The sequence below is a fragment of the Xenopus laevis genome, chromosome 5L (assembly GCF_017654675.1).
Source record: "Xenopus laevis strain J_2021 chromosome 5L, Xenopus_laevis_v10.1, whole genome shotgun sequence".
Classification (NCBI taxonomy): domain Eukaryota; kingdom Metazoa; phylum Chordata; class Amphibia; order Anura; family Pipidae; genus Xenopus; species Xenopus laevis.
In genome coordinates this window covers 116,015,534-116,040,327 of record NC_054379.1, presented here as the reverse complement: position 1 = coordinate 116,040,327, position 24,794 = coordinate 116,015,534, and the positions used below count along the sequence as shown (strand labels likewise).

At 36.4% G+C, this 24,794-nt stretch overlaps 1 protein-coding gene across 1 annotated transcript; it reads right to left on the bottom strand.

Moving 5' to 3' along the window:
- Positions 1-457: 457 nt before the first annotated feature.
- Positions 458-23,863, bottom strand: zmat3.L (zinc finger matrin-type 3 L homeolog). Its single transcript, NM_001096320.1, is given in 7 exon segments — positions 458-640; positions 7,367-7,582; positions 10,234-10,331; positions 11,867-12,033; positions 13,917-14,033; positions 17,594-17,965; positions 23,806-23,863. Coding segments are annotated over 5 exon segments (789 nt in total). The 5' UTR covers positions 17,792-17,965; positions 23,806-23,863; the 3' UTR covers positions 458-640; positions 7,367-7,373.
- Positions 23,864-24,794: the final 931 nt, after the last annotated feature.

The following is a 24,794-nucleotide window of genomic DNA, read 5'->3' as shown; positions in this document are numbered from 1 at the left end:
TGCAAAAACTGCATTAGCCAAATCAAAGTAGTAAAATAATAGTAATACTAATGAATAATATAATTATATCATAGTGATTAGAAACTGATGGGAACACATAGAATATACCTAAGGAGGTAATGTAATAAAAGTGGCAACATTTTCTACTAAAACCTATAGCAAATGAGCAGGTAGCATTAACTGGTATGTTGCTTGAATTACCCTGTATATATAATGGCAATGAATTACAAGGCAAGGTAGTTTGTCTCATAATAACATGCCTCTTTAAAACAATTTATGACATGTGAGTGGTAAATAAATAGTTAGAATACATTCAACAGATGGGTCCGTTGCCGTTAGCAAGCAAGATAATGTGGGAAATACAAAATGTAACAGTCAATGCCAGAATTTATCCAGCAGGCCTGTTTAAAACAGACAATAAAATCATTATGATGGTTTAGAAATAAAGTTAGAATGATGAGGCTAGAAAGTACTTTTTAATAGGAAATACCTTCTGCTGCAGCTTGTACAAATGTTTGGTCCTCTGCATTGAACAAATGTCCTTCCTTACTGATCACAGCAAAAGCCTTTCGGAAATTACAGCATCAATGGCCCTATATAGTCCTTGTCCAGAAGAGTGTTCAGGGAACAAAGGCACCACCTAAATATTTTGGAAAATGAATGTACAGGACAGTGCGTGAGTGAATGCTTATAGTTACATAGTTCAAGACAAAGTCCATCAAGTTCAACCCCTCCAAATGAAAACCCAGCATCCAGCATCCATACACACACCCTCCCTACTTTTAATTAAATTCTATATACCCTTACCTATACTAACTATAGAGTTTAGTATCACAATAGCCTTTGATATTATGTCTGTCCAAAAAATCATCCAAGCCATTCTTAAAGGCATTAACTGAATCAGCCATCACAACATCAGCCGGCAGTGCATTCCACAACCTCACTGTCCTGACTGTGAAGAACCCCCTACGTTGCTTCAAATGAAAGTTCTTTTCTTCTAGTCTAGAGGGGTGGCCTCTGGTACGGCGATCCACTTTATGGGTAAAAAGGTCCCCTGCTATTTGTCTATAATGTCCTCTAATGTACTTGTATAGTGGTGCTTTATTGGTTGGCTGACCTGTTTTACTGAGTGCATCTTTCCTTATGCTACTTATACATTTTAGCCAAGCAAACATGTAGCTGATATTTGCTAGAAAAATTAATTGGCTTCTTATATACAAAGGGAAAAATTATGAAACTGGTGTGGATTAGGACAGTGCTGACTTTGAAGATGTGTTCCTGAATTACTCATAAGAAAGATAAACACATCTAATGACTTACCGGTACTTGTTTTTCTCTCCACCATTCTGGTGTGCTAGTGCCTATGCGTTTTCTTTTTGCACAGCTTATGTTGACTCTTGTTTTCAAAGATGTTGGGGCTCATTTACAAATGGGTGCAAAAAAACATCAATGCAATTACCCTTGTTTTTCCTCAATACAATATTTATACCAGAATTCCTGCTAAGTGCACCTGACAAGAGCACATGTAAAAGGTTATATGTATTGGTAGGTGCAAGATATGCTAACTAGGTATAAAGTTTGAAGCAATAGTTCCCCAATAGTAAGTATGCCCTTTGGGGCAGTAGAGATAAAAAAAAAAAAAAAAAAAGAGTTCTAATTTAATTTTGGATTTGTGCAAAAAAAATGTAAGGAATTACCATAAATTGATTCTGGTCAGCTTCATTTGCAATTTTTTTAGAGAGACCAATAGGCATATAAAATACATGAAAGTCGACATTGCAGATATCATTTAGCGGTTATTTAACTCTGTTTAAACTCTCTGTAAACTGGTATATTCTAAGGCGGATAAACACCATTTACCTAGATTTCAATAAGAGACTTTAGCAGTGAGAAACAACTCCCTTAGTTCTTGGGCTGTAGAATATATTGGTACTTTATAAACAAACAATTCTAAAGGCTTGAGAGTGACCAAAAGAGTTAGATACAGCAGGGGAGATTGTGCTGCCAATTCCAACATGGCAAGGAAATCCTTCTATACCCTGGCAAGATGCACCTTGCAGCCAATGTGCTCTGACCTTGCATCTAATAGAGATCGCAGCATTTTTCCCAAACTGACAAGTACAGAATTCCACAGCAGTTGTAAGTGGCATGGACCTGCATCACCCTATCTGGTTTAATTTCTTTTTCCTGTATTAAATTTGTAAATGAGTCCTTGACTGTCAATTATTCAAGACATAAGAGGCAATTTACAACAGCAACTGCAGTAGTAAATGCACAACCATATATTCACAATAACTGCATATAAGTGGGAGCTGCCGTATTACTGGTTTGTTATATTATTGTAAAGTGCTGTGTAACTTGCTGTAACTACATAAATAACCAATGACTGCTTAGCTTGGTTAAGGTACTCTCTATAGACAAGGTAACATAAATAAGCTTGTATACCTCCGTTTATATTTAGGCTGGCGGCAAACATGCATATCCTCCGGCAGTTTTAATTCCCAATCTACCACTGCCAGTTTCCAGGGGCTGAACGGCACCAGTTCTAGAATTAGAACATTTCCATTTCAATTGAGATGGAAGTGGAGATGGTAGGCACTTAGAAATTACTCCTAGAACTAGAAACATTACAGAGAAGTAACATACCATAGCAAGTGCCCAATCACACAGGTCTTATGGCAACTAAAAACATTTAAACCAATCCAATACGATGGTTATGCCAACATTATTAGAGAGTTAATTGAGAAAGAAATTTTTGCATATGATAATATTACATATTTCAGAGTTGGTTTTGCAGATAATATACCCCATGCCTTTATTTTGCTGTACATTTAATAGATAATAAAGCGGATGAAAAATCTACTTATTAGCAGAGTATATATTCAGCTGAAGATTTACCAGCCATCAAGGTAGTACAAGAAATTATATTTCAGTCTGGTTTTCAATGGTTTGCTCTGAGCGCAGAAACGATTGTGTTGAATTGCAGGTTAAAGTATTACAACAATAATATTATAATGAACTATAATCTACTTTCCAATATCTTTTCTATCCCAAGAAGCATTATAAGTATCAGGTTACTCAGTAGAAATGAACGATTTCCATAGTACAGTTTCTCAATTATGTGAGATTGCAGAGCCATTTATTTTTCAGGAGTTCAATTGAAACAATAATTCAGAGGGTGCGCAGTTCATTTGCCTGATAAATCCTTGTGACAGGTCAGAAACACATACTGGCACTCAGCGTGGTGAAGAACAGAAAAGGTTTTATAGGCAAACAGTAACATGTTGAACTAATAAATATAAGGTACATCAACGCTATTTAGCTTTTTTAAGTTTCTTTGTTTTTACAATTTTGCAAAATACATGGCAATTACAATAAACGAACAATAGGGCTTTAAAAGAACAGAAAAAAAACATTCAATATAAAAAAAAATACAAACCAGAACATGCTAAAATATAAAACAGGAGAAACAGATTTAACATGAGCTAATGATATGTCTTACAGGGGGTAATCCTATTGTAAATTGTTTTCCTTTCTCACCTAGAATAAAATACAGACAGTCCACGGGCCCAGAGTGAGTGAAACAAGAGGCAATCACCACAGACATTTCTAAAGGGGCACTACTTGAATGAGGCAATTTATATCCAATGAAAATTTTAAACAGCATTTCCAGATTTCATTCCATTTCCTACAGAACTCCTAGTATACTATGTATACTTATCCCCCATCTACCTAATACTTCCTTCTTAAAATAATGTCTGCATCAGTGGTTACCATGGCAATATCAAACCACACTGGACTCAGGGGAAGGAAGACACCTACATCTAACATGTCTCCAGCATGAACCAGCACACAAATAAAGGCAAAACAAGCTTGCGAAGATTGTGAACCATATATATATAGCATCAACGATATAAAGGGTTTGTTTCCTTTTCCATGTCCATTGGATGGAACAAGGCTGAATTGTCATACGAAGCAGCAATTGCCCCAGTCAGTCAATAACGGATGGTTTGTACCACCCTCTACTCCTCCTCAGAACAGTGTAGCTCTTAGTACTGATTAGTACCAACAAAGGCTTGTTATTTTTTTTTTTATTATTACTGGCAAAATATGTAGGCAACTGATATTGTGGCTTCTTCACTAAAAAGAGAACAGCATGGAAAGTTTATATGCAGTTGCCCTAAGCTTGCTCTTTGCCTTAGGTAAAAGTCACAAGGCCAAAAAGAGAGTAATGTTCCTTTATGAATGTGTAACAATTATAATATACTGCAGTCAAGTCAAGATATAAATCAAACAAAACAAATGTTTAAAACCAACCCCTTTGATTTAAAGGAAAAGTGCATTAAAAAATAAAATAAAAAAAACAGGGGTTCCCAGCCAGTGACTTTCCATATGTGAAGGGTAAAAGGGAACCTTGTTATTTGCAAGGCAACTGGAAACCCCTTTTTTAAATTAACTGAAATAAATTGCCACTATGCTACTTATCATGAAGGGAATTCCGATTTAAAGCAGAGAAACACTACATGCTGGAATAAGCTGAATTTATGATGCAGGGCAGAAATATCAAACGATATCGCTACTGTGGGCTCTGCAAACACAAAGTTTCAAATATTTCTGCATGGATAAAGATAAAGCAGGATTTTATCGATACAAAATAAATGTTCCAGAAAAACTACGGAAAACTATACTTTCTTTCAAAATCATGGACACGGAGTTGTTTTGGGATATAAAAAATATATAAATGAATGTCTGACACTTTCATTCTCAAATATAACCTATTCTGTCATTGATATACAGTATTTATATCCTGAAATATATTTTGTAGCAATACAGAAATTCACCAAACTTGGAATTGACGGAAAACAAGCAGCTTTTATTTAAACTAATAAAGTCATTGCCCGTTGGCCAATCGTGGATTTTTTTTGTTAGTCTAAATATATAAATAAATGCCCCATGTGCATCTTTGATTGCCCAATGGACACTGCATTTGCTAGTTTCTATTGTACTAAAACTCCCAGAACCCACTGGGACAGAACTATCAAGGCCTGCCAACAGCATTGCTGCTTTACATACTGGAATCTTAGTTATACAACGTAGTATGGGGTGATGTAGAAGGCACCACTTTGGTGCAAGGTACTCAAATGCCCTCTTTACCCAACCCTAAAATAATTCCTTGTTCCATGCATTTGTTGTTCAATTGCAGCAAACTATACTTTGGGCTACAGACAAGAGGCCAGTGTTGACCTCGGACTCCATAGAATGCTGTCAATTCTCTCACAGCAAGACTTGTAGTTTTCCCCGGAAGACATGTAATAATGAGCTGTGCCAGGAGGCATTTTATGTGGGTATGGTCATATCTATGTATATGTTTACCGCACTCCACAATTCTCCTTCCTATCGCTGGGTGCAAATTTGCATCAACTGTTTTAATATACATGAAGAATAAGCAGGTTAGGACATTGATGAATACATAGCTAACACAGGAAGAAAAACCATCTTTTACTGCCTTTGAGAAGCAGCGAGATAATCTGTAAGATTCAACTAGCAGAAAAGTTTTGAGGCCAATGACCTAAAATGGAGAAGCAGCCACATTTTTCATCTAATGCCCTAAATCAAAATATACAACACTGGAGTAAAAATGATGTCCCTTGTAAAATTACTGGCCAAGGTCCCATACATATTATCCCTTCAGCTACAGAAGGAACATTTAGCTCTTCTCGCAGCAAAGGAATAGAGTGCAATTAGAAAAAAAGTATACACATATAATAACTATCTACATTTCATTGCACATTTGTTAAATGCCCATTCATTAACAATGAAAAAAATATTGGTTGTATACAGTGCAGTATATTAGCAAACACAGTATTGGGTTCTTGAGCTTTTTCAGTTTTATACGCCAATATACATCACAGTTGCATGCTTTAAACTGTTGGTTTCTTCCAATGCCTACATTTCAGAAGTTCATGTAAACTATGACAAAGGTAAGTCTCCTCAGTATATATCCATAGAAATATTCAAGCGTTCTTGAATTCTTTGGGATGGCAGCTCATTTATGCACAATAGGTTTTGCTTCTCTTTAAGTCAACTAATGTACAACACACAGATCATTGTAAATAAAGTAAAAGCATTAATTCTATTTTGATTGTGTTTCATATGCTGCGTTAACTAAAACACAAAGGAAAAAAAAAAAAAACATTCTAAAATTATATTCAAGGAATGTAAAATATTTCAGATGATGTACTTTATGGAAAGGAACCATGCCTTTATCATAGATTATGGGGCAGGTTTATTGTGGATTGTACTTGGGAATCCAGAAGAAATCCCAGTGATGTCATCCATTTTTATTATTTAACACAGGAAACGTCAGAACCATTTTAACAAATTGACCCCCTTACCAAAGCTGATAGATCTGCCAATTTATCTGAATGTGTTTGTCTGTTTTGGGAAGTCAAACACATGCATTTCCTATGGTGGTCAGTATACTGTACTGCTCTGCATACTTACCTATCCTAGTTGTTAATAGCTGATGCAAATTCCATGCATCAACACAATTAATTCAGACAATTATTTATAAAGTGTCTCCATAATGAAGTATCTTATTCCTCAGTGACTTCTTATAATTTAAAAGCAGACAGTAAAGTGTCTAATATAAAATATACTAGATGTATTTTAACATTACATGTGAAATGCTTCAACTGTAAGACTGGAACTACTATCTTACAGTTTCAATATCTGCCTTCCCTAAGCTAAAATGTACCTAAAGTAGTCACCTAGGGCTCCCATAAAAAAGGAAATTGGGAAGCAAAACAAGCTAATTATTATTAAAATGATAAAATATGATTACTCACATACACATTTATCAGTTAAATCAAAGAAAGCCCTTTAATCCTGTGAAGTCTCAGAAATGTATAAAGACCTGGAGATCTGTGCCCTTTGTGGTCATGGGACTATTTTGTAACCTCTACTGACCTAATAGTTGGGGTGTTAGCTCTTATGCTATGTTTTTTTTTTATCATGAGTTGGTTTTATCTTATAAGAGCTGAACATAGAGACCTACATAAAATATGTAGAACTGAAGAACACCTCTTTTGCAGAATATGATTTTGCGAGTTCACTGTTCTCACAGCTAAATTCTTATAGATTCTCAATTTTTGCCTACCAGCATTTGTAAAAATGGCTTGGAAACATAAAAGTAATGCCACGCAAGTATATTGTAATGATGTATCTGTAACTAACCACAACTTCCAGGACACAGCAAATCCATAGGCATATTACAGGTACCTCCAGTTGCAATATCCTCATAGAGCTAAGGGTTTAAACACAAGCTAAAAACTAACAAAATTAAATAAACATAGTTGGCACAGACCATTTTACTACATGTAACCCAAGTTCTCCATTTCACTGCGGTATCGCTGCTCAGAGACTTTGCTTTTGTGCTGCTTTGTCTCTAGGTGTTGCCGAAACTCCAGTTCTTCACTGGCTCCTGCGTTGCACATTGAACAGTAAAACTGCCCACTGGGAGTGACACACATGGCTAGGTCTCTGGGAATTCTCTGTCGAGAACGAGGATTGAAATATGGACCTAAAATGACAAAAAATTTTGTAATAGTGGACTGTAAAAAAACAGCCATTTATTTATATATATATATATATATATATATATATATATATATATATATAATATATATATAATATATATATATATATATATATATATATATATATATATATATATATATATATATATATATATATATATAACATATAGAACTATGAAGAAAACTATCTGGGTGCATACAGTTTCAAAGCTGTACGTCAGGGATCCCCAACCTTGTGAACCCGTGAGCAACATTCAGATGAAAAAGGAGTTGGGGAGCAACACTAGCATGAAAAATGTTCTTGGGGTGCCAAATAAGTGCTGTGATTGGCCATTTAGTAGCATCTATGTGGATTGTCAACCTACTTTGAGGATCTGTTTAGTAGTACACATGGTTTTTATGCAACTAAAACTTGCCTCCAAGCCTAGAATTCAAAAATAATCTCCTGCTTTGAGGCCACTGGGAGCAACATTCTAGCGGTTGGAGAGCAACATGTTGCTCACGAGCTACTGGTTGGGGATCACTGCTGTACGTGCTTCTTCACTAGATCTTAATAAAGGAAATAGAACACAGAACTAGTCTGTACTTGTGATACAATTTCAGCTACAGAGCAATAAACCTGTCTGAGAATGTTATTAATAGAGCACCGATAGGCGAGAAAAATAAAACTAAGCAGGTGAAACTTGGCCTTTAGTATGAAAGATGTTAGGGAGACATTAGGAGCTGCTTTCCTAAATTTTACAGGATTCATGCCATCAATGTGTAAAGCTCATCCCATTGTTCATTTTGCTTCCCATTTCTACCTGTTTCAGTCTCCATCCCTGCCCTCATCTCAAACAGTTAGTATATTGGCTGTATTATTATTTATTTAAATAGCATTTACATGTTGCACAGCATTTTACAGTGAAGCTAACAAGCACACTATGGTGAGTTAATTTTATCAAGAGTGAATTATACCGCCTGTATTTTCTTGGAAAGTGGGAGAAATGAGACAACCCAGAGGTAAAGCTAGGCAGATATAGGAATCCTTGCAGATATTGGCTGACATCAAACCTAGTATACTAGAGTCATTTGCTTGTTTGCAATACTGCCATACGGCAGTGCAAAATATAACAGACATTTACTCCTGGTGGAAGAGATGACTAACAACCATAGATAGAGAGCGTTGATCGCGTCGGATCAACGCTGCCACACCATGCAACAATTCTATCTCTTGCCTTATTTTTGCCGCATGTGACAATTCGCATGCGTTTTGTCGCAGCGCTTCGGTTCGCGACAAAATCGCTCGTGGAGTCCTACCCTCAAAGCCCAAAACATAACTACAAACATTTTTACCCTACTTCTTTAGCTAAGCTTTTACCCATCAAGAACAGCACAACAGAATCCCTGAAGCATTAAAAAATGAGCCTTATAAAATATTCACTTTTATAAACATTTATAGTCACAAGTATTTCTGCAATTTTGAATACAATATAATGTTAAGGAATGGAAGACAAAGAAAAGCCAGATATTCCATACAATTCAAAACTAAATAAAGGCAAGATGAACAAATTTAATTTTCTCACAGCTGCAGCCTCTACATTTACAAAAGAATAGAGAAAACCAATTTCACAGTGTCTGTGCAATAACCATTCAACAATGCGTGTTACTGTTCCAAAAAAACACTTCTCAATAAAAGCGTGCCACTGGAGTTTCTCTGTTTTATACTAGCATGGAGATTGTTCAAGCTGGGCTACATTTGGCATTCTATTCTATAATGTAATGATGTTGATAAGCCATTTAAATGTAAATATTTACCATAAAACTACACTTTTTACTGAGATTATCAAGAACTACAGCAGCTATTTTTAAATGTAGGATGTGCACTAGGATGAAAAATAACTCTAAGACAGTTGGGGGCCTATTCACAATGGGTCGAATATTGAGGGTTAATTAACCCTCGATATTCGACTAGAAATTAAAATCCTTCGACTTCGAATATCGAAGTCGAAGGATTTAGCGCAGATAATTCGATAATTCCTTCGATCGAACGATAAAATCCTTCGAATCGAACGATTCGAAGGATTTTAATCCAACGATCGAAGGTATATCCTTCGATCAAAAAAAGTTAACCAAGCCTATGGGGACCTTCCCCATAGGCTAACATTGACTTCGGTAGCTTTTAGATGGCAAACTAGGGGGTCGAAGTTTTTTTTTAAAGAGACAGTACTTTGACTATCGAATGGTCGAAAAGTCGAACGATTTTTACTTCGAATAGTTCGATTCGAAGTCGTAGTCGTAGTTGAAGGTCGAAGTAGCCCATTCGATGGTCGAAGTAGCCGAAAAAATACTTTGAAATTCAAAGTTTTTTACCTTCGAATCCTTCACTTGAAGTAAGTGAATCGGCCCCTAGGTGTATATTTGGCAGATGCAAGAAGATTAGGCAAATGTTTTAATTAGAGCAAGAATGGTTTAGGACACCCTTAAATGTCTACATTTAATAGGACCTGAAAAGAATAAAGATGTGTGGAAGCTAGAATTCAGAAAATCTATATTGTGCAAGCTTCTGGTAGAACTTTATAATACTATTAATATTTGAATGCATTTACTATTTTAATATTTGACACAGTAATTATAAACCATATAGTTAAGGTACCTGTATTGTTCTGAACCGCGCAGGCATTTCTTCGCATTGCCATCACCTTATGCTCATTCCCTTCCTTTCGAGTTTTTCTCTTACATTCAGTTGAATCCCTTAATTCAGAGAAGAAAAAATAACATGAACAATTCAGACACCTCACATATATTTTTAAGTAAATCTGGTCTGTAAAGAACTCTGACCAGAGAAATGTCAGATGATTCTTCTCTGATCGATACTAAAGCTGTATTTGGGTTAGGTGCTGCCTTAGGCACCAGACCTTCGCCTGCCCCCTTCCCTCAGTGATTAGCGTGTGTGCAGAGGGTAATGTGCATGCACCTATGGCAGCAGAGACTGGTAAAACTGCAAATATCTTAAAAACTAGCAAATAAATAATTCATGTAAACTCAGACAAGCATTCTGCAAAGGGTCAATTTCCATTAAGAAAGGGTTACACTAAGAATAATGCAGATTGACTTTTCAGTATAAAGCAATACAATGGAAAACAAAAAATAAGCGTATTGTAAACTTTAAAATGAATGCACCCTATTTTAAAGGAATTGTTCAGTGTAAAAATAAAAACTGGGTAAATAGATAGCCTGTGCAAAATAAAACATGTTTCTAATATAGTTAGTTAGCCATAAATGTAATGTATAAAGGCTGGAGTGATTTCATGTATAACAAGTCAGTCAGAGCACTACTTCCTGCTTTTCAGCTCTCTTGGTTTACACTGACTGGTTGCCCTGGCTACCAGGCAGTAACCAATCAGAGACTTGAGGGGGGGCCACATGGGTCATATCTGTTGCTTTTGAATCTGAGCTGGATGCTGAGGATCAATTGCAAACTCACTGAACAGAAATGTACCATGTGGCCCCCCTTCAAGTCGCTGACTAACTCAGAGTTATAGAGCTGAAAAGCAGGAAGTTGGATTCTGGCTGTTTTATTAGACATCTGTTCACTCCAGCCTTTATATATTACATTTTTGGCTAACTAACTATATTAGAAACATTTTTTATTTTGCAAAGCCTATCTATTTACCCAGTTTTTATTTTCACACTGAACTATTCCTTTAATAGCAGTTTGTAGCTACAATGCACATTACATTTTCAGAAGCAAAAACATTCACAAATGAATGTACAAAACCTCTGCTGTTTAAGACTAAATTACACTACTAATGCACAGACAGCCCAGTGGTTGGTTTGTGTGTTGGTTTGTGTGTTATTATTTTAACTAGCAATTGTGATTAACAAGCAGTTGATTGCTGATCATTTTAAGGGGCCACACAAGCAAAACTGTCATAGTCTAATGTCCAAATGAGCAGATTATTGGCATATGTTTCATGCTCAAATAGCTGATGATCTCCTTATGTAAATGTATAAGAAAGAGTGCAAGGAAATCCAAATAGCTGTATAAACACGTGACTTTACCTACCAAAGTGACTTTATCCATAATCTATTTTTTGTTTAGCTTATAATGGTTAGTAACTATAATAAGAAGAAACCTTACTTAAAAAGCAATTTATAAACAAGACAAGCATTAAAAACAAGCAAAAAGAAACATGCGGTCTCTCCAATCGCTCAGACATACAAACAAAATTTTGCTTGATCAATAGCATTGTTGAGTGATGTCACTTGGATAATCTTGTACCTACATAAAACAGTTTGCAGGCGTTTCGGCTAGGCGTAATCTTTTTGCATGGTTCTTTCCTTGGTAGTGAGCTTGGGCTACAACTGGGGAGCTGAAAGAAGCATCACACAATTTGCAGTAATCATTCTCAGTGGCAAGAATTACACGCCCACATGCTTTTGTGGAGGATGTCTGAAAGGGAAGACAACAGCATTTTTAAAAAGAGGATCATACATATAAATCTGATGATAAACACTAGCAACTAACACCATTAATGTTTCATCGTCGTGTTATTGTCCAGACCCCAAAAGGCAAATTATAATACACCGGTTGCCCATATTGTCCTTATGAGCTAAATATACGACAGAAGAATGTACATGTATGGCACAAACAATAACTCCATAAAGAGGCCAAATGGCAACAATACATCAGCAAGATCATCTGTGGCAGTTTACTGTCATGGAAAAACATGTTTTTTCCAGAACACATCAGTTAATAGTGCTGCTCCAGCAAAATTCTGCACTGAAATCCATTTCTCAAAAGAGCAAACAGATTTTTTTGTATTCAATTTTGAAATTTGACATGGGACTAGACATTTTGTCAGTTTCCCAGCTGCCCCACTCATGAGACTTTCTGGCAGGCTGTTATTTCTCCTACTTAATGTAACTGAATCAGTCTCAGTGGGACTTGGCTTTTACTATTTAGTGCTGTTTTTTGATCTTCCAGGGAGCCGTTATCTTGTGTTAGTGCTATCTCGTTACCTTCCCATTGTTCTGTTGTTAGGCTCCCGGGGGGGGGGGGGGAGGTAGGGGGTGATATCACTCCAACTTGCAGTACAGCAGTAAAGAGTGATTGAAGTTTATCAGAGCACAAGTCACATGACTGGGGCAGCTGGGAAATTGACAATATGTCTAGCCCTATGTCAAATTTCAAAATTGAATACAACAAAATCTGTTTGCTCTTTTGAAAATTGGATTTTAGTGCAGAATTCTGCTGGAGCAGCACTATTAACTGATGTGTTTTGAAAAAAAAACATGTTTTCCCATGACAGTATCCCTTTAAGTTAACTTTTAGTATTAACCATAGCAAATTTTCAACTGAATTATTTATCTACCACTTTCCAGCTTTCAGATTGTGCTACAGATCCTGGCAGCAAAAAAATATTATTGTCTGTGCAGCTACAATTTGAATTCAAATGTAAACTGCCCCTTTAATTACATGACATATATAAAAAGACGTCATCAGTTGTGTCACCATGTTTTGATTGGTTTCTTCACTGTTCAGGATAAACATGGGTTTGTATATAAAAAGCTGCAATAGTATTGGCTTGGGGGGCTAGGGGTAGGGGAAAGTCTAAAGGCCAGCTGGGCAAGGCTATGGAATGATGCGGCATTCTCTTAAGGTACTCCTGGAAGCTGAAGCTAAAATTAAAATTGTGGCTGTCACTCATCTCCACCTGAATTTTAAGGATGGAAATATGCATTCCCAAAATGTGTGAGCAAAAGAGCAAGAAAGTTAAAATGACATGAAAGAAATTAAATAAGTAATGCATTATTAATAGAGAATTCAAATTTAAAAAAAAAATATATATATATAGAAATATTTTTTTTTCTCATTATATTTGCCCTGATCTTTTGCCCTGATGAATGGATTGAAATGTGTTTGCAATCCTTCCTTGATTATTTTGTTATCCTTTATGTAGATGCGGTTTGCTTTTTCAACTTGTTGTTAAACTATCGGGTGTTGACTCTCTAAATACTTGAAGCAAAAAGGCCAAGACAGAGAAGTGAGCTCAGCAACAAAAATCTTCATGGCTAATGTCAAGTACCATGAATAATGAAGATCAAACAACAGTCATTTAGGCAACTCCTAAAGGGTCAAGTGAGAATCATCCCCACAAGGCTAATCTCACATAGGGATTCTCTGCCAACTGTAAATCCACACGTGCGTACCCATGAGTAGAAGCCCAGAAAATTTGTGAAAATATTTTGAGGCCTTTCCAACAATGCTTGATAAGTGTAAATGTTTCTTTTTATTTCTGGTCAATGACTGCAACAATTATGTTAAATTCTTACATTCAATGACGATACGGCTTGGGGCGAAATCATCTCCACGGTTTGACTCATTCTTGATGATGCAGGACAGCTACTCGATGCACAGTAATTGCGAAGCTTCTTGTTATGATTTTTGCCCTAGAACATAAATATAAATGGATAGGCAAGGACTGAAAGAATTTGAAATGAGAGGGCAGGTTATGGACAATATAATATTTTGGTTACACTGGAATCTTGCACTGCTTTTGTACGTAGAATGAAAAACAGTTAATGAGACTGTAATACTGGAATATACGGCAAAGACGGTTGAGGCTAAAAAATGGATGATCACAAATACTAGTCTTTTAATTTAACAACTCCAGTTTTACATATGATGCCACCACTGCTAGAGCAATGATAGCACCATATTCCTTATAACAGGTTACTTCTTGCGACATTCTGTTAGTTTTGTTTGAAATGTTAGTTTAGCTCACAGTGACAAGGCATCCTGCTGAGGTCTCTGTCCTCTCTAGTGAGCCTAGTTGGATCGGGAACATGACATTCTGTTCTTTACTGGCCATTCACATTTATCAACTCTGGCAAGAGGCACTGTCCTCTGATAAATAATGGCTTTTGCCTGTAAAAGCTGACCACCTATACCCATATCTCTGGAGATCTGAAATTTTTAATTTTACCATAGAATCCCAGGGCAGAAAAACAGTTATTAAAACCTATTAAAAAGGTATGTAATATTTTTAATCCACTCTGAGAGTTATGTAATAAAAAGTGAAATGTATGCAACAGGTCAACTCGCATATAGCAACCAGTAAGCAGGTAACATTTACTGGTTACCTGTTTAAAAAATCTTATTGGTTGCTATGGATTAATTTACCTGGGCAGACATTTGCATTTTGTTTTACATATGGGAGGTCTCAGTTTTCTTGCTGTGTCTCCTGAGCTGTCACAATGATGTTAGAGTGAGGGCATGAATGCCACTCTGCAAGAAAAAAAAAATTGACTGAATGGGAAAAAACAGAGCAATAATATATTTCAGTATTATAGCTAATGATGACATTTAAATGAATCAATTGTTCCCCAAAATTAACACAGCTGCTATATTTGTCACTAATCTAAAAAGATGTGGAGTAGCTGTGATGCCACAACTTATACATTTTTTATTTATTTTTACAAATTTTATTGAGTAAGCTAGTTTCAATCCAGTTGTATTAAAGGAGAACTAAACCCCTGCAATGTTAAATCCCCACTGGCCCTCACTTCAAAAAGATTACCGAAGAGAATATGGCTCTCGTGAGCTCCGCTGCAGTCTCTCAGCATGTGCGGTCACTATTTCAAGAGGGGACATAATTCTGGGGTAATTCTGGACTTAACATCGCGGGGGGTTTCACGGGGTTTAGTTTCCTTTAAGGAAGCTTACACAGCTTTTATTGGCATTCGTGTAAATGGCCCTCTGCATTATAGGGATAGTTTGTTACATTGTTTTCAGAAAGTACACCAAAAATACTTTTTACAATTGATTTCCGTGTTTAAATTGACAGTTTTTCTAAAAGTTTGGATCACCTTTAATTAACTTTCAGTATTTTATAGAATGCCTTTTTCTTCAGACTCTTTCCAACTTTCAAATGGGGGTTCACTGACCCCATCTAAAAAGCAAATGCTCATAAAGCTACACATTTATGGTTACTGCTAATTTGTATTAGTCATCTTTCTTTTCAGGTTCTCTCCTATTCTTATTCTAGTCTCTCATTCACATCAGTGCATATTTGCTAGGGCAGTTTGTACCGCAGCAACCAAACTGCTGACGTTGCAAACTGGAGAGTTTCTGAATAAAAAGCTTAATAGCAAAAAATTAAAACCAATTGCAAATTGTCGCAGAATATCACTCTCTACATCATAATAAAAGATAGTTCAAAACTTAAAATTTGATTTTTCTCTCTCTCTCTCTGGTGTTTCTGGTAGCTCAGTAATCCACGGGCAGTCTCTATTACAATTTGCTACATTACTTGATTCTTATCTTTGGCTCTGCTGAACATAAAGTCAGATGTTAAAATTAATACAAGAGTTACTCAACAGGACCAAAGAAACGTATTAAGAAATGTATTAAATTAGAGCAGTTTTCATAATCTGTGGACCCCCCCTCTTAACTTTAAGTAGAAGCCAACTCTAAAACTGTAGGGGCACTAATTTGCAAGACATCCCTCTATGACTCCAACTGCATGCCTGGTCTTTGGAGGCTGCAAGTTTAAAAACTCGTAAACCCCGTTTCTCTAAATTGAGCATCACTGGCACATCTTGCAAGCACATGACAAGTTTTACAGCTGACCTTCCCATTCAAAAGTATGTTTATAAATATACCTCTAAGTGTATAATTTCCAAAGACGCTTACAAAACAGAATATTTGGGTTTTCAGATAAACAGCTGTGGTTGCAGTTTGTGCGATCTCAGCAAAATATACTCCGTAAAGTGTAAAGTGTGTCACTGTTATTACTAGTTGGAAATTGTGATTAACTCTTCCAGTGGTACAATATTATATAATACATGATTTTTTTTAGCCGAGACTTACTCAGTTGAGTATTTCTGGATTTAAAAAGAGTAACTTTGAAACCCAAGGTAAAATCATTGCTTCTTAATTGCTATTTTCTTATTGTCTCTGCCATTCTTTATTTTTATTAGAACTACAGCTGCTAATTCTTCCTGAATTGATTCAAAGGAGAGAAAAAATGTCTCTGGCATAAATGCATTATATATCTATATATATCTATATATATCTATATATATCTATATATATCTATATATATCTATATATATCTATATATCTATCTCTATCTCTCTCTCTCTCTCTCTCTCTCTCTCTCTCTCTCTCTCTCTCTCTCTATCTCTATCTCTATCTCTATCTATATCTATATCTATATATATATATATATATATAGAGATAGAGATATAGATATAGATATATAAATACAAGAGGTCCTTTGCACTCAACCCATTATCAATATATTTAAGACAGAGACATTTTGTGCATACTGCTACTGAAAAATGCCTTACCCTTTAAACAAAACAAGGATTGTTTGTCCATATATTGCAATATATTTAAGATGGCCAACTACGTCAAAGTCATCCCATATCTGGCCAGTCCTATGCTCAATTTTCATCTGATTCATTAAGAATTCTATTGCTTCATTATACATTTTACAAAGGGACTAAGTTTTACCTGCAACTTACTTGCTGCTTTCAAAGTAAAACTCCCAAACTTGGCTGCCCTTTTATTAGACACCAGTGGGATCACCTGACTATAGCTGGGAAGGGTGGGAGCTACAACCTGGAGCTGGTCACTGCTCCTGTATAACTATAACAAACAAGGGAAAGTTGTGCTCACCACTAATTAGGTGGGGTGTAATGAGACCTCTTGTATTTGTCTATATGTATTTTGTGGTCACAGCCTCATTGCAACCCCGCCTAATGGTTTTAAAAATTAGTGGTGAGCACAACTTTACCTTGTTTGTTTGTGTGTATATATATATATATATATATATATATATATATATATATATATATATATATATATATATATATATATATATATATATATATATATATATATATTCCTCATTATTTAGAAATGGCTATTATCACATTCCACAACGTTGAAAAACATGGAACAGCTCAGAAAATAAAAAAACATTTTTCCTCCTTTGCCTCACCTGATAGTGAGCTTGAGCCTGCTGTGCAGAGTTTAGAGTGACATTACACAGCTTACAAGACAGAGGCTTACAAAGATCTTCCAACGAGGGATCTTGTTCCAAGACCTTTGCGAGTTCTTCATCCTGGGTAACTTCTAAGGAAGCTGAATGGGAAGCATTAACAGGACTCCTCTGAGACTGAATGGCAATAGGGATCATGTTTTGCCTTTTGCCTATTCACAAGGAAGAAGGACAAGCAGTGCACTCTGGATGAGATGGAGGGCTGGCATGTTGCAGCACAGTCATTTGCCAAGAAAGTTTCTGGAAGTTTGACACTAAAACAAGAATAGATCAGGTGGCTGCAAATGTTTTGAGCTGCGAACACGATCTGACCTACAAATAAAACATGAAAAAAAGGTTTTAAATACTTTTAATTTCAAACAGCAAAAAATGCACTACTCCAGCTGAATGATTAGTGGACAGGGAAAGAATATTCTTTTGGAACAGTGCACTGCTTAGACTAATGGCCCACAAAATGTACTGACTGTACTGTTGGAAATGGGAAGTGCCATCAGTAGTCCATCAACTAGAGTAGGTGACTGTCACACAAATGTACGACACACAGAAACAGCAAAACAGAAAACAATAGTTATTAGGGATGCACCAAATCCAGGATTCGGTTCGGGAATCAGCCAGGACTTGGCCTAATCCTTGTGCCTAGCTAAACTGAATCGGAATCTTAATTTGCATATGTAAATTATGGGTGGGTAGGGATATGCAAATTAGTATTTGGATTTGGTTCGTTATTCAGCCAATCTTTCACCAAGGATTCAGCTGAATCCCAGACAGTGGATTCGGTGCATCCCTAATAGTTATTAGAATAAACACAAAAAATAAATGCACAGATTTCTACTATGGAAGAAGAGGAAGAAGGAAGGAAATTGACCCTAAGATCAGAGAGAAATTGGTACGTTCCCAAGGCACTGCATGAATACATTGTAGGAGCTTTTTACACCCAGCAAAAGCCAACAGAAGATATGAAGGGGCAGATTTAAGTACTGTAATTTACTAGTGACACCAATCCAAATTTTAGTATTCATTTACAGACTTGTAAAAGTCTTATCAAAACTACCTAGTCTAGGTATCGCTACGGCAGATCCCAATTGCTTTAGAGGCTGTCAACTAATTGGTTCCATGTACCATATATGGTGGACGTGCCCTAGGGTGGTTAGATTTTGGATCAGGATCCATACTATCATATTCTCTGTTTTCAACATCAATGTGAGAAGAGACCCAATAATAGCACTGTTGAATGGTAAATGTGAAGGTTTCTCTAAGATACAACACAAACTTTTAACGTGTATATTTCTAGCTGCCAAACAAACCATCGCTAAGGCGTGGAAAGCTGGATCTATTCCTATACTAGTCTTTAAACGTAAAATAGATTGGATTATGGTGAATGAAAAATTAGCTAGTTTTCTCAACAATACCCATGATAAATTTCTAAGGATTTGGCAGCCCTGGTTGGAATATAGACGCAGTGATCCCAATGTTTGTCAGCTCCTTTCCATCTGACTTTCCCTCTATCACTCTATCTTTCTTTTGAGGTATATTGATATTCCTGTGACTTATTTCGCAATTTATCAGTCTCTCCCATGCATTCTAATAAATAGGTGGCTGTTTGATTTGATTTCACTGTTTCATAGTTGTGTAAAGATTAAAATTTGATAACCAATGCAACATAACAGACTCATATTGTCTCATGATAATTTTGTAACAATTTTATTTTGTCTATTCAATGTTGACATCTTACGTTGTACCAATGTGCACTGATATTTTACTCATGTCCGCTTTCGAATGTCTGCACTGCTTATGATAACCTGTCACAATTTTGATACGTGTATATTGCATTTGTTTGTGACACAATAAAAATATTGTTGAAAAAAAAAAAACTACCTAGTCTAATTTAGCACCTATAGTAGTAAATCAGCTGCAAAGTGCAGCAGATGCTTAAGAGGTATTTTGGTTGTGTAGTGCTGTTAGACAGCCAATGACTGGAATTAAATGTATAAGCTACCAATCTGCCTCCTCCAAAACAGAAGCTTGTTGGATATTGTAATATACTGACGAATAACATATTGCAGATTAATAAATCCTGTCTGCATTGGCTAGTTGATATGGTCCTGTCTCAACTGGTCTGCACAGCCCACAATATGATCCAGTCAATGGACCAGTGGATACATTTCAACCAGCACATGGCCAAATCAGGCAAAGCCTCAGACCCTATGACAGCCTCATGGGCTTTAATTATATATGGCTAGCTTCAGACTGAACTAGAATAACATTACTGTAGGAAAGCAGATATGTTAATTTGTAGAGGTATATGATCCATTATACTATAAGAGTCTATTTTAAACTTTTTTTTTTAAAAGGATTTACCTTTACTCTGTAAAAGTAAAACAGTACTGTGTACTTAATGGTAACTAAGCTGCAGGAATAAATATTGATTTATCTTATTGAGTTTATGTAAAGGGTTTGTGCACATTTGAATCAACCTTTAGTATGATGTACAGAGTGATATTCTGAGAAAATTTGCAATTGGTTTTCATCTTTTATTATTTGTGGTGTTTGAGTTATTTAGCTTTTTATTCAGCAGCTTTCCAGTCTGCAATTGCAACAATCTGGTTGCTAGGTTCCCAATTACCCTAGCAACCATGCACTGATTTAAATAAGAGGATTGATATGAATTGGAGAGGGCCTGAACAGAAAGAGAAGTAATAAAAAGCAGCAATAACAATAAATTTGTAGCCTTACAGAGTATTTGTTTTTTTATATAGGGTCAGTGACCTCCATTTGAAAGCTTTATCTTCACCAAACAGTTTGTTATTTGCAGACAAACATTGCAAATAAACATTTAAAAGAGAACCACGAACTCCCCTCCACAGACCAGTCAAAAACCACAAAATAAAAATTTGCCTAGTAAAAGAAAACATAATTCTAAGCAACTTTCCATTCCAATATACATTTACTAAAACTTTCCAGTTTTTGTTACTTTGTAATGTAATAGTGTGGTATTACCAGTTCACAATACCTACAGTATCTGCTAATGTTCAATACCCAGACACCTAGTCCTTTGCTAACTTTCAAACACTGAACTCTTTAGTTAGCTGAACAGTTTCCTTAGAGATACTCTCCCCAGCTACCATGATTTTCAGGAAATAATGCTTTGCTTTGATGGTGTACAGAGATGTACAGTTCAGTAAATACAGAGCACTTTTATCCTGGGTTAATTAAGGGCTGTAGCAAAGAACTCCTGAGGAAGGGCATGAAACCTGACCGACGAGGTAATAAACAGATTTATTTTAAAATCTGAGTGAAGAACTTAGAGCCATAACACAAGCAACTTCACGGAGCACAACAAATTCTTGTGTATAAAATAATAATGTACACTACCCTTTTTAAGGATGTCAGAAAACATTGTTTTCCATGAACTGCATTAAAGAACTTTCAGTCTTCTAATACATTGTACATTAGCTACATGCCTTCCTTAAACCTTAATACAGTCAAGGAACTCCTTGATGACTTCCAAAATTGTTATATCATACATTATTCTCATATATGGTCATAGAACTCCTTGGTGACTTCTAATATTACATTTTACAGCAGAAGAAAAATTATTCACATAAAAATATATGGAAGTAATGCTTGTTCCATAACCATAACAATTTTGTAAAGGTCCTTATACAACAGATGGTACCTTTATTTTTTTATAAGGTATATCCTGGTTATATTAGTGCAGGCATGTTGTCCAGAAAGCATTATCCAGAAATCTCAGAATTACATAAAGGCCATCTCTCATAGACTCCACTTTATCAATATAATCCAAATTTTTAAAAATGTAATGATAGAACAGTACATTGTACTTGATCCAAACTAAGATATATTTAATCCTTATTCAAAGCAAAATCAGCCTATTTAGTGTTTAAATGTTATTCTAGTAGACTTAAGGTATCCAAATTACAGAAAGATCCATTATTCAGAAAACCCCAGTTCCAGAGCATTCTGGATAATAGGTTCTATACCTGTTTAAAAATATAGTTTTGCCATGTTTCATGTTTAGAACATATGCCTCAAACTTGTAGATGTGAGAACCTATGCAGTACCAGAATATAAATGTGTAACAATATCAGAACCGGAGAGGATAGAGTGATGTTCTTGGGAATTTGTAGTGGGGATTTATTTTGCATTCCTTTACACGGTGCAGAGACAAAACGCTAAAAGGGCTTTGGTTGTGTTTGAACCCTTTGACACAATGGGGAATGTCAGGAAAGGGAGAAGGTCTTTCCATGCAGCACATTTAAAAATTAATCAGACTTCCCACAAATATAGTAATACAGCCACTGAGAATAAAAGGCACAGCTGTGAAAACAGTTCAGTATAATGCATACAGCATCAGTTGTAAACACAGTAATTGAATAAATATAGCCTTAAGCCTTAATGTTAAACCATTTGTGAAAAAAGCATGAGAACAGTAACAACAGCCGAATAACAGCGTGAAAATGAAGTGAGCATTGCACAGAGGAAAAGTACAAGAGTAGCCACTGGGATTTTGCACTGTTTTATACAATTGTGGGGTAAACTTACCAGTCAAAACAAGGGTCATGGTGCACATGCCCCAGAACATCAGCTTATATGAGTTTAAAGTATACGTTATTTCAGAAACAGCAAGATGGCATAAAATGGAACCATAACAAAATAAATGAAGCAGGTAAAATGGCTTTATTTAAATAGAAAACAGCTCAAAAAGCAAGCCTTACACATTTCTTTTATTGTGTCTTAGAGGGCACTTAATCATAGGCTACAATGGTTGTGATGGTCCAGTTTTGTGCCATCTTGCTGTTTATGAAAACTGGGGCTTTGTACCCAGAAGAGTTTAGGTCATATTTTTCGAAAGGTGAAAAAAAAAAACAGAACTTGAAATCTCTCTCTATTTACGGTTGCACCATTTTAAGGGTATCACAGGGTAAAACATAATTTTGACTCTTTGATAAGCCCCTTAAATGTGAATATTCTAATCTTACAAACTGTTACAAGTTCTATTTTCACCTTTTGATAAATATGCCCCTTTGATCTATGCCTTATTTTTTAGCGGCTGAAAAGAAGTGACACTTGTAAGAGCTGGCCTATAAGCAATCCAGGACAGCTATAGGCTAATGCACCAGGAAAACTAGAGAGCTCTTTATACATACAGATAAAATGAACAAGGGTTTACATAATGACTTGAGATGGGCCGTCAATTGGGGAAGATTGACTTCTGTTAAAGGAACAGTTCAGTGTAAAAATAAAAACTGTGTAAATAGATAGGCTGTGCAAAATAAAAAATGTTTCTACTATAGTTAGCCAAAAATGTAATGTATAAAAAGGCTGGAGTGATTGGATGTCTAACATAATAATCAGAACACTACTTCCTGTTTTCAGCTCTATAACTCTGAGTCAGTCAGCGACTTTGAGGGGGGGGGGTCACATGGGACATATCTGTTCAGTGAGTTTGCAATTGATCCTCAGCATTCAGCTCAGATTAGAAAGCAACAGATATGACCCACGTGCCCCCCCTCAAGTCTCTGATTGGTTACTGACTGGTAACCAATCAGTGGAAATCAAGAGAGCTGTAAAGCAGTAAGTAGTGTTCTGGCTATTATGTTAGACATCCAGTCACTCCAGCCTTTATACATTATATTTTTGGCTAACTAACTATATTAGAAACATTTTTTAATTTTGCACAGCTTATCTATTTACCCAGTTTTCATTTTTACACCGAACAATTCCATTAATATTGACACATTTTCTCTAAAAGCAGACATAACGATGAATTCCAGTTTTGAAACTTGTAAGAATAGTTGGTGGATGTAGCTACCGCTAAAATAATTTCCTGTAACTCTTGGCTTTCTAGAAGGAATTATTCCATAATATTTTTACCTAGGGTTGCTGGAAGGTGCTTGGAGTTGAGAATCTTGGCAAGCATACAGCTATGGTCTGCTAAACCAACCCCACCTGACCCTGCCTACTAACCCCACCTGACCCTGCCTGCTAACCCCACCTTCTAATCCAAGTATCCAACATGGCACAGCATTTAAACCCAACATGACAGCCTTCAACCAAACATGACCCAACCTTTCAACCTAACATGATAACCCAACCAGCCCCTACCTGGAATAAATCAGAATCGTGCATACCGCCCAACAGTCCCGCTTCTTGCGGGACAGTCCTCCGATCCGGACACCAGCATCCCCGCAGTCCTGAATCTCTACTTAAACGTCCCGCAGCGGCACAAATGTCCAGCTGTTTGGCTCCTGCCTGACAGCTTATCCCGACTCCACAAGTTCTCGCGAGAGTGTGGCGTCACGACTATACGTATATAAACGCAGGACGCGTCACGTACCAGCTTTGAGTGGAGTGAGAATCTGGAACGGGATACTTTAGCACTAGCTTCAAGCAACAAGGGGAAGTCTGTGGTGGGCATAGTTTTTTTCCTGCTCACAGCTACTAGAAGAAAGAGAAATAAGCTTAATTTTCTTTGTGTTTTCCAACAATACCACCACCATCAGTGCCTCTTAATATTTAATCAAAAGTACAAGTCATGTTTTTGACTGTTGCAGTTTCCAGGCATTTCGTTTCATAAAATCACTTTTCTGCAGAACATGTAGTCCCCCCTCTTGTCACAATAAATACAGTACACTGGGTCAGTGCAAGATGGAACTGAAAGACTGCAGCTTATTTGTGTAGCACATACAGTATTGGTAAATGTATCCACTTACTAGCTGTGAAACAGACTCTGCCAAAGGAATGCAAAGAGGTTTCCTCACCTGATAAGCATTCAATTCCACCATGGGCCTGTTGATTGACTCCTTAAGTGGGTTGGGTCCCCCCACAGAGTGCCTAGAGTCCCCTCTCAATTCCATCTTGGATGCCTAATATAAACATGTCAATTGTGATATCTGGTAGATGGACCCCATCTGTAGCCCATCACCCTAGCAGCCCTAACTGGATACCAGCATGCCTACTAACAAAACCTAGATCAGCCAAAGGTTGCAGGTGCACTCCTGGTCTCTCAATATCATGCACGGTGCTTGGGCATAGGAGGACGGCACCTCAACCATTCAGACCAAACAAAATACTCCAGCACACGTTTTTCTGCTTAAGGGTTAATACCCGTGTTTAATGT